The sequence below is a fragment of the Gambusia affinis genome, linkage group LG16, assembly GCF_019740435.1.
Source record: "Gambusia affinis linkage group LG16, SWU_Gaff_1.0, whole genome shotgun sequence".
NCBI lineage: Eukaryota > Metazoa > Chordata > Actinopteri > Cyprinodontiformes > Poeciliidae > Gambusia > Gambusia affinis.
Genome location: NC_057883.1, coordinates 51,535 through 62,659, shown reverse-complemented (window position 1 = coordinate 62,659; position 11,125 = coordinate 51,535). Strand labels below are relative to the sequence as shown.

Genomic DNA, 11,125 nt, shown 5'->3' with positions numbered 1-11,125 from the left:
ACTCTCCAGAGAAACGTAAAATCTGCCCAGAAGACCATCAGCTGCTCTCTGCCTTCTCTTAAAGGACTCCACAGTTCCTGTTGCTTCAGGAAAGCCCAGAACATTTTAAAAGACTCTTCACACCACAGCCACAATTTGTTACAACTGCTGAAATCTGGCTGCAGATACAGGAGCATTAATGCAAAGAACAAACAGACTGAATAACAGTTTATATCCGGTAGCCATAAGGGCATTAAATACCCTCGAGCACTATTCATCAACCATTTTTTTTGTTATAATCCATGTAACTTTATTGCATGGTTTCTATAATGACAATAAAGATTATTATTATTATTATTATTATTACATGCATCAGCCCCAGTGATGTCAGTAACGCGTTAATTTGCAACGCGTTACTGACGTCGGACCACTTTTTTCAGTAACTAGTAATCTAACGCGTTGCTATTTCAAATCCAGTAGTCAGACTACAGTTACTTGTCAAAATCATTTTTGCATTACTGCGTTACTATCTTCTTTTGTAATTTAATCGTATTTCCTCTACTCGTCTTGTCGAGTGACCGACGTCTCTATGCGACAGAAATGAAAACAATGGAGGGAGATGCGCATTTTGTTGGAGGAAAAACTGGAACTATTTTGAGTTTCTGTCGCCAAGTCCGATTATTATAAGCTGCTTTGGGCTTCATTTTTGTAAAGTCGCTTGCAAATTTAATGAGCGGCGTGTTGCGCCTTTTTGGGCTCGTTTTTGAACGTGAAGTTGTTCATTTGGGCTTGGAAATATGCAGAGACTCATAATAAATCCCAGAATTTGTTCGTCATTAAGGTAGTCTTACTCCGTCTCTCCCTGTCCATCATTTCCCGGATGATCCGTCCCGCTGTGTCTTTGTTAATGTATTACCTCTGAATGACGTCGAGCTTCGCGTTGCGCTCCAGAAAACCGCAAACATCGAGACCAATATGAACAGCGCAATAAACGTGAAAACAGCCACGAATGAACGTGTCCGTAGTTGGCAATAATTATAATGGCAAGTTAACGCCATTCTAATTATTAATATTAAGATAAGTGTCACCAATCTGTGCAACCATCTGAGCTGTGGAGCTGCAGGAGGAGCTCTGTGCTGTGACACCAAACGCAGGGCCGTAACGCAGAACCTGAAGGTGGGGGGTTTGGGGGCTTTAAAATCCTTCTTTCAGACAACAGTGGACCACACAAAGTACTCACGTTTTTTATTTTTTTGTACTGTTTTTTTTGTACAATCTCCTCTTCAATTCAACCTTATCAGTGGAGACACATTGTTGATGTTGCCATTATAAAATAGCTGACAATTAAGTATTAGCAAAGATCAATGTGATTTTCACAGGAGGCGGAGCGTTGTTGTCAGCAGCTGCTGAAAGTAACTAAAAAGTTACTTTTAATGTAACTTAGTTACTTTCCAAATCAAGTAGTCAGTAATCTAACTAAGTTACTTTTTCAAGGAGTAATCAGTAGTCCGATTAAAGTTACTTTTTCAAAGTAACTATGCCATCACTGATCAGCCCTCATTTTAAATAGCCTACTGTTTCTGTGTGGGTTATGGCTGTCAAAAAAAGGGAAAAAATAGAAAAGTGTGGGTGAAATTACTGCCTCTGGCATGTGAGAACAAGAGTGGGGTCTGTTTGTGGAGCCAGCTAATTGAGCTTTAAGAAGTAAGACTAGACATAGATTGGAACTTTGACAGTATGTTGCAGCCCATCTTCCAGATGGAAGGATATTAACAAAAGAGCAGTCTCTTTCCTTAATTAAGGTAATGGAGTGGAAAGAAGCTGGTGACTGAAGCATATGGGCAGTGGCATGTAGAAAGGCCTTTGGGGGGTTCAGGGAGTCAGCAGGGGAGGGAGAGTAAAATGAGGACTTCAGCTTTCGAAAGGCAAAAGAAAGGATGATAAAAAGCCCTTGTTTGTTCTGTCAGATTCATTAGCAAAGAGCTCAATCTGAGGAACACACAATGTGGTTCATTTGAGACAATTCTCTAGTGAAGAAAGTAACTGAACATCTGAGAGGGAAGTAGAAGACTGTTGTTCATTAGATAAAATAACTTTCCCTTTTGTTTCATTGTGCTGTTAGTTTCAATCCCAAGGAGAAGCTGCCAGTTACAGAAGATATGACACTTAGGAGGATAAAGTTGCATTGGTGAGTAAATGCTAATCAAGTCTATTCTGCTCTAAAATTACCTTTAGAAATAATCACTGTCTCAGCAAACCCTGAACAGAACCTTGCACTCAAGGTCCTGCTTCAGGTTTCACCCTCTACATGCTCACACTGAACTGTAAGTGGTCAATCCAAAGCACCTCAGTATTTATTAAAATGAGCTAGATGATCAATGTTCATGAGTAATACAGGGAAAGACAGAAAAAGCACAGTTTTACAGAGAATTTGAGAGGCAGGAGACAGCAGCGGGAGTCAGATCCCTAACTGTTTTGAATGAGGTGAAACTGTTGGGGATGTTGCAGTAAATATTTCTTGTTTATAACATCTTGTCAGTTTACTTTAATATATAGGTATCATATTTTTGGTTAAATAATTTTAATTCTGGAATGGTTCAATATTTTACTGCTAACTTTGTCCAAAGGTTAGCTACTCTAGACACAATGTTTTGTTTCATCACAATGAGACTGAAAGAACAGTTTTGTTGTTCAAAGTGTAAATGGCTACACAATATCTGATCATACTCAACTACTTAACATATAACATATTAGATATTATGTGTAATGTCTCATCGGGAGAATGGCAGTGCTAGAATAGTGATGCTGTTGAAGAGACTGGGGACGCTCAGGTGAGGTCTTCAGTTATTGTATTGAAATATGTATTAACCTGTTATTACTTTTTAAATAAACTAAACAATTTTATTATGAAAATAGGTCAGGGAAAAGATAGGAGAGCCAGGTGGAGCTTCAGGGTGTGAAGATATAAAAATATATTAATTATAATAGAACCAGAAAGGAGAACAGAAGAAGATTGATGCCAGGTTGATTTTGTTTAGCTTTTCAATACTTTTCTATTATTAAAAATACAATAACACATAACAGCATGCCAGCAGGCTGTGTTATGCCAAGCGGAATCTGATACACCCCCGGAGTTGCACATAAGGGGTTAAAACCGAATTGATTGTCAGAGTTCAAGACAAACTCTTCCACCCTATTGAATAAGATTCTTTCTAAAACTTTTGACAAACTACTAGCTAAAGCTATGGGTTAGTAACTCTCCAAAGAGCTAATCTTACCTGCTTTGTCCTTAATAATGGGTACCAGTATGATAGATAGCATTGAGTTAGGTAACAAACCATGGACTAGAAAGCCAGTAAAACACATAGAAAGTAATGGACAGTTTCTTACTTAAATTTTTAAGATGCTCAGTAGAAATGTTATCCATCCCACAGGCCCTGTTGTCTTTCAGTGTCATAATTGCATTATATATTTCTTGTTTCTCACTACTATGTATGTTACTCACTACAAGTGTTACTTTTGACACAGTTCAACAGTGCACTCTAGTGCTCCTGTCATAACTGAGTAATTTATTTTACATTACTAATACCATCAACAGTAGTTGGTAGTGATGTTTTGCAGTTATTTATTTATTTTTTAATTTCTTTCCAAAAGTCCTTAACATCATTATTTCATAACTTTCTTGCAAGAGAGTCAGACATTACAGTATTTCCATTTCTCTTTATAAATCTTAAAGCATATTTAAAATTAGCATTTGCCTGTTTTTTATACTCAAACAAGGGGCCATGTTTCTGTTTAGCTGGTGAATATGGAGGTTTTGATGAAGACAGAATACAGATGTCCAGGGAGCACAGGTGAGCAATAAAGCAAGGAGCTCAGACAGTGGTAGCAGCTGGTAAACATGACTGGCAGGGTAGACAAGACACGACACATGACAAGGACCCAACAGGGACCAAGAAAAAAAGGTGAGTTTAAATGCACACAAGGGAATAATTACTGAAATACTGAAAGCTCTTAGAGAGTCTCTGCTAGGCCTTCTTTGCCAGTTCTGCTGTGTTTATATTCCAGACCAGGTTCTCCATGGTATGAACTCCCAGGAAATGAAAGTTTGACACCCTCTCGAAGGGGTCTCCACGGATATACAGTGTTTGAATGTCTTTTTTCTAAAAGCCACTATGAGCTCCTTGGTCTTGGCTGTGTTTAGGATCAAGTTGTTGTACTCATTCCTGTAGGCAGCTTCATCTCCCCTGACATGGTGGACTGATACACAATCATGTATGTAGAGCATGGAGAACAAAGGACTCAGCAGATAGACCCGCCATCAGTGCTGGGGGAGCCAGTGCTGATGCCAATAGCTACTGATATCTATTTATCAAAGATATAGGTCGATAATTGGCACATTCTTTTTCTGGCTTTAGCAAGACTATAATCAGTGCTGTATAAAGAGATTTTAAAAAAGCATAATTGATAGCATAATTCACTGCCTCCAACCAGCATGGGTCCAATAGGCCCCAGAGATCTAAATATATTTGAACTGGTATTCCATCAATACCCAAAGAACATTATTTATTTATGAGTTTGAGTGCATTATGGAATTCTTGTTAAGTAAATGGAGAATCTAACATTTTTATATCTTGTGGAAGTAAAGTTGAAAGATTAAGATATATATTTTTTAAATCATCCAGTTCTTCATTGGAAATAGTTAGGGAAAGCATTCAGATGCATATAACTGTAAAAAAAAAATCTTCTAAAAGTATCAGTAAGCTCAGCAGGTGAGGTTAATATTTCTTTATTTTCTCCAAACAATATTCCCATTATATTCTTGCCATTTTAGCATCACTGCCAAAAGTCTACTTGGTTTCCACCTTCTAGTAGTATTTATGTTCAGTCACATGCATCAGGAAATCTACTCTGTGTTTAAACTGATCCTTTAATTCACATTGTGTAAGCGTCAATACAAATTCTGTTTTGAGTTTTTAAATTTCAGTGCATTCTCTTGTATTTGACACTGATTTTAACTGTTTTATTTTAAGATAACTTTTTTATAATGGGAGCTAAAACAGATCGAAATATTTCTCAAGACACCTTAATAACAGCCCAAATAAACAGGATTAGGGACACTTTCAACTTTAATAAAGTACTCTAATTTATGTATTAAATGTTCAATACATTACTTATTATGTAATAGTTTAATATTGAACCTCCATCTGTTCATTTTAAAATGTGCCTGAGGAAATTTGATTTGATTAATAATAGGCTTGTGGTCTGGTAGGCAGTTTGACAATTCTAACTGAAACCACTGAACCAATTTAGACAGCGAGGACATAGTCTATTTTTGATGTCCTTTTATGGGGTGCAGAAACATCAAGTCATTTCTTTAGCATCGGAATACTGCTGAAGAACTGGTAATACTCTGAACTTTTTCAAAAGCTGTAAGTTGTAAAGGATTTAAATTTGAGAAGTTTAATGGGAATGAATGTTGCCAATATAAAATTTTCTCTACAGGAAGTCTACACTGATGCTAAAATTGATTCTCCTTTGGACCTGTCAACCACCTCTCTTCCTTCACAATGTATCAGCTGTCAATCTGCAGCAGTTCATTGGATGTGCAGTTCGGGAGTTCACCTTCCTTGCTAAAAAGCCTGGTTGTGGTGGTTTGCTCATCACTACTGATGCCTGCTGGGGGCGCTGTGAGACATGGGAGGTGAGAAGCACAAAAACAAGATATATACATTTAGAGTGAAATCACGCAGGAAATGTGGGACTTTTTTAGTATGTGATGAAAACAAACTTGAGTGAGAAAGATATTCAGCCTCCTGTTTGTTTTAATTGTACAGCTGAGCAATGAATACAGAATCAGAAACAAATATATTACAGATTTAGATGCGTGTCAGGCAGTATAGAATAAAATACACACACACACACACACATATATATATATATATATATATATCTTGTTTTTCAGGATATATATATATCTTGTTTTTCAGGATATATATATATCCTGAAAAACAATCCCACACCATAATCCCCCCTGCTCCAAGACAGAGAAGTACCGTTCTCCTGGCAACCACCAAACCCAGACTCGTCCATCAGATTGCCAGATGGAGAAGCAGGATTCATCACTCCAGAGCAAGCAATAGAGTCCAGTGGCAGCGGCTTTACACCACTGCATCCGACGCTTTGCATTGTACTTGGCGATGTCTGGATTGGATGCAGCTGCTCCACCTTGGAAACCCATTTCATGAAGCTCTCTGCACACTGGTCTTGAGCTTGAGTTTGGAGGGCAATAGTGACTGACTTTGTATAAAGTTGCCGACTTCTTTCCATCATGAGCTTCAGCATCTGTTGACCCCACTCTGTCAGTTTGGGTTAGCTGCTGTCGTTCCCAAACATTTCCATTTTCTTATAATACAGTTGACTGTGGAATATTTAGGATCGAGGAAATTTCACAACTGGATTTGTTGCACAGGTGTCATCCTATCACAGTTCCACACTGGAATTCACTCAGCTCTTGAAAGCAACCCATTCACTAGAAAGTTTAATCTGATAACTGTGAGGCTATTATTTATTTATTTTTGTATGTTTTTGTCAGGCAGAAATTCATTTAACCTACCATTGAGGGTGCAAGAGGTTAAAGGTTTTATTGGCTGTAGTGGCCTTTATGTGAGAGTGGTCAGACAGGAAATTGGGTAAAGAGAGGGGGGAGACATGTGGCAAATGTCACCAGGCCGGGACTCGAACCTGCAACAGCTGAGTTGAGGACTAAAGCCTCCTTTCCTGGGTTGTGCTCAACCTATGTAGGATTTGATGTTCATAAAAATAAAAAGTTAATAGCAGGAGAGGGAGAACAATTGGTTGATGGCAACATTATGTCAGCTGACGCCTTCCTCTAGGAAGGAATCACAGCCAAACAGGATCCCATACCAGATGTAGCTTCTATGGAAAAAACAATAAATGCAAGAAAACAAAGAGTTGACATTTAAAATAATGGAAAATAATGCAAATTAGAGAGGAGTAGTAGAGGAAAGTGAGAAAAAGTGGTAAGTTTCTTATCTAGTAGTCTAAGCCTATTGCAATATAACTAAAGAGATAGATCAGGGTCACTTAAGTTAATCTAACTATAAGCTTTATGAAAAAAGGAATGTTTTAATTCTAGTCTTAAAAGTAGACCGGGTGTCTGCCTCAGTAAACTGGGACCTGGTTCCACAGGAGAGGAACCTGTTAGCTAAAGTATTTGTCTCTCATTCTACTTTTAGAAACTCTAAAAACTAGCAGTACACCTGTAGCCCCTGAGTGAAGTGCTCTGTTAGGAACTTCACTAGGAAGGACCATTCCACAAAGGGATTGCCATGATGTGCATTTGTAAATCTCACCCAAAAGCAGCAGACTTACAATAGCGAATGTTGCTGAAGATTTAATAGTAAAAAGGAAGAACAAAAAACAAAACAAAAAATACAAGAAAAACACAAACCATAAATCCAAGGGTAGTAGACAGAGGGAGGAGATAGGCAGGGAAAAGTTAATGAGAGTAAATGAGAGCATCTGTGAAGTAGTGGGTGAGCAAGAAAGGCTCAGCAACTATGTTCCTTTATTCGGGGACAAAAGTAATGTCATTGTATATGTATAGGGTGACCAAACGTTCGTATTTCCCGGGACATGTCCGTATTTCACGTCCTGTCCCGGGCGTCCCGGGTGTTTTTTAGAAAGTGAGGAAATGTCCTGTTTTTTAAATTACCTTCATTGGACCATTAAATTTACGGGCACTAGGGCACTGCGCTGCGTGTGACGTAATCCCTGATCCACGTCAGTGTGGGCAGCCCTGTTCTTAATCCAACGTGTCGTGGTGTCCCCCCGCTCAAAGGTGTCCTGGTTTTCCCAAATGAAAATATGGTCACCCTATATATGTAGCAGTGATGTGCAGTAAGGTTCATAGCTGATGAGGCACTGAATTAATCATTACAAATATAGACCCCCTGCACGTTATTGTTTACTTACAGAAATTTTGCACATTCAGACAACGCTGGAGGACAAAAAGACTATTCTTTTACATGTCATCCATAGCCGTGCTGCTGCCGTAGCACAATTCCATTAACTCAGTGAAAGCTGGAAATCTAGGTATTATTAATTTTGTGCTATGTTTCACGGCTAAAGAAAAAACCAAAGTACAACTGGAAACCACATCTTTCTTGCTCTCTGTATTGGCCAACCTACACACAGACTCATTGCCATAACAACTGACAACATCACTATATCTAAGGATTCTACACCAAAAATATTCAAAGAACAGAACATTCAGTCTGTTGCAGTTTTTTAGGCTTAATGTTTTATTAATAAGTGATTGCTGTGGTTGACTAGCTTCAGCTGTTATTAGCAGTTTGTGGGTTATGTTTCTTCACGCACATTTAAAAAAAAAACTAAACAAAAACATTTTATTGCCGTCTTACCTTTACTTAAAAATGGATTTCATGCAACTCTCATTCTGTACAAAAATATCCGTTCATCCAAATGACATCCCAAATGTTTTTAGTGTGATCTGGTTTGAATATGAGTGATTGACCACTCATGTTTGATGAGGATTCTTAGCAAATTCTTATGTCACTAAATCCCATCTGAGTCCACACAATGTCACAAGTTGAGAAAAGAATGCAAAGAAAGCAGAAAAGGCAGTTTCTAGCAAGACATTCACAAAGCCTGTCTTTTCTTCTATACCACTCCTTTTGAGAACAGCGGTACCTTTCTGTCGCGATGTAAACCTTTGAGCTCCGGTGTTGGTCTTCTTCTAGTTATTATTTCCTGCTTCAATTGAAAATCCACTTTAGAAAAACTGTTTAAGTGTGGAAATATAGTCATCCATGTAGACATCAGAAGAGAGGAGAAAACAAATATATCACTGCACTTGACTTACCTCTCATCAAAAGCGTCACAATTTTTAAAGTCTTGCAACTGCCTTGCTTTCTGTTGTCCAATACTGATAACTAGCACAATATTTACTGCTCATGAATTTTACATGCAACTGTCCACATACAGTATGCAAGTTGGTTGCTTAAATTTTTTCTATTAGTTTTCGATTACTGAAACGTCTCTCACCACGAGCAACAGTCATAGACAAAATGCAAAATATACATGGAAGCAATCCTGACTTCTCACAAAATGCTATGTAGTTGCATTTTATTCAAACTGCATTATATGACTTTAAAAGAACACTGACATTTACAAATACATTTTTTTCCTTAATTCATTAAATGTTAGTAAAACGGAGGCAAGCAGTATTCTGCAGCTAAGCTAACTATGCTAAATGGTTGATAATCTCACAGTCTGCCCACTAATAGGGGAAAACTGGGTCACAAATTGACAGGTTTACCGTTTTCTCTCTCTGTCTCTCTATGTTTTTGAAAACCTAACTTTATTATTTTTCTTAGCAGCATAGTAAGAGCTACAGTCATTCTTGTTTTCTGCTGACAGCGGCTGAACACAGTCACCTCAAGTGCTCCAAGCAGAAACGAACCATTTCATGCAGATCCAGGGGGGTTCAGGGCAAATGTGAGCTTTTTGTCTGGGAGGGGCAACGTTTGATTTGTATTACTGAAAACAATTTTAGAAAACACAGTATAATTTATTTTGTAGTTGACAGGGCCCCATTTTTTTATTTTTATGAACAAAAAATAAATAAAATTGTGGAGGGACCCATTGGTCAGGGGCCCTTAGAATTGTCAAAACTTTTCCCCTCTAAACAGCGCCCCTGCCCCAGGCTACAGTCTATATGCAGGGCGCTGCGCTAACCACTGCGTCATGCAATGCCCCTATGCCAGTAGCCTTTGCTGAAATTTTCAGCTTCTCTTTCAAAAATTTACATTTTTATACAACTTGAACTACTTGATGAACTCACCCAGTTCACTTCCATTTATTTTCTTGAAAAAAATCTGTTTTGTCACATGATTATGATTAGTCCACAGGCCCAGTATTAAAAGTCATTGCAGAGTAAAGAATAGACTAGACCAGTGTTTCCCAATTCCAGTCCTCAGGCCCCCCTGCTCTGCATGTTTCAGATGTGCCTCTATACCAGAACAGCTGATTCAAATGATTGGGTAATTAACAGGCTCCTGCAGTACTTGGTGGCTGCAGAAGATGTCATGCAAAGATTCAATCCATGTGTGTGGCAGAAGGAAACACCTAAAACATGCAGGCAGGGGGGCTCTGAGGACTGGAATTGGGAAACACTGGACTAGTCGACTAGTTGGTGCAACCACTACACAAATTTTTATATTGCGAAACTGCTGAAACACTGAGTGTCTTTAAATCTAGACTAAAAACCCACTTGTTTAGAGTTGCTTCTGAAATATCATGGATTAAGAATTTAACAATGGCCCTTGACTAAACGTAATGTTACAATTGTTGATTGTATGTTGCATAACTTTGTGTTTTTGTATTTTTATGATATAAAGCACTTTGAAATGCCAAATAAAATTAGACTGATTGACAGTCATTAACATTATTTTCTGTCTTCTACTTCCAGAAGCCAGTGCTGGAATCCCCTTTCATAGAGTCTTACCAGCGTGTTTGTACCTACAACATGACACGTATGGTCAGCGTGAAACTACCCAACTGCAAGTCCAACATTGACCCAATATACACCTATCCTGTGGCCCTAAGATGTGCCTGTGGGTTCTGTCTGACAAGCACCACTGAATGTATAATGTCTGTCTGAAAGTTTGGTGCAATTCAGATCAGTTCTTTTATTAAATTTCATTTCAGTTCAGTTTTTTCAGATGACCTGAATTAAACATGTAACCAACTTTGTTAACTGTAACATTACTGTGGAATAAAATAATTATTTACAGTATGTTTGCTTTTATTAGAAGTTTATTTAATATTAATCTTATGATGTTTAATCAGTTTATTATATTTTACTCAGGCTTACAGAGTCATTGTTTCTCCTTTGCCCTTCACAAGTTTGCTCCAGTGTGTGAGAAGCCCAGCAACAGAAGATAAGTAAATAACTGTCATATCTCCGGAATGACAGACCAGACCCAACGGCTGAGTGATTATTATTAGGCACAGAATATTCTGCCTGAAACTGGTTTTTAACTAAAGATTACATTTTTCTCACTATGTGTATTAATCTGATGAGCTTTTTTTAAAAAAT

At 38.0% G+C, this 11,125-nt stretch overlaps 1 protein-coding gene across 1 annotated transcript; it reads left to right on the top strand.

Moving 5' to 3' along the window:
* Nucleotides 1–5,451: 5,451 nt before the first annotated feature.
* LOC122846307 (glycoprotein hormone beta-5-like) lies at nt 5,452–10,687 on the top strand. The gene is given in 3 exon segments (XM_044143176.1): nt 5,452–5,474; nt 5,476–5,683; nt 10,496–10,687. Coding segments are annotated over 3 exon segments (423 nt in total).
* Nucleotides 10,688–11,125: the final 438 nt, after the last annotated feature.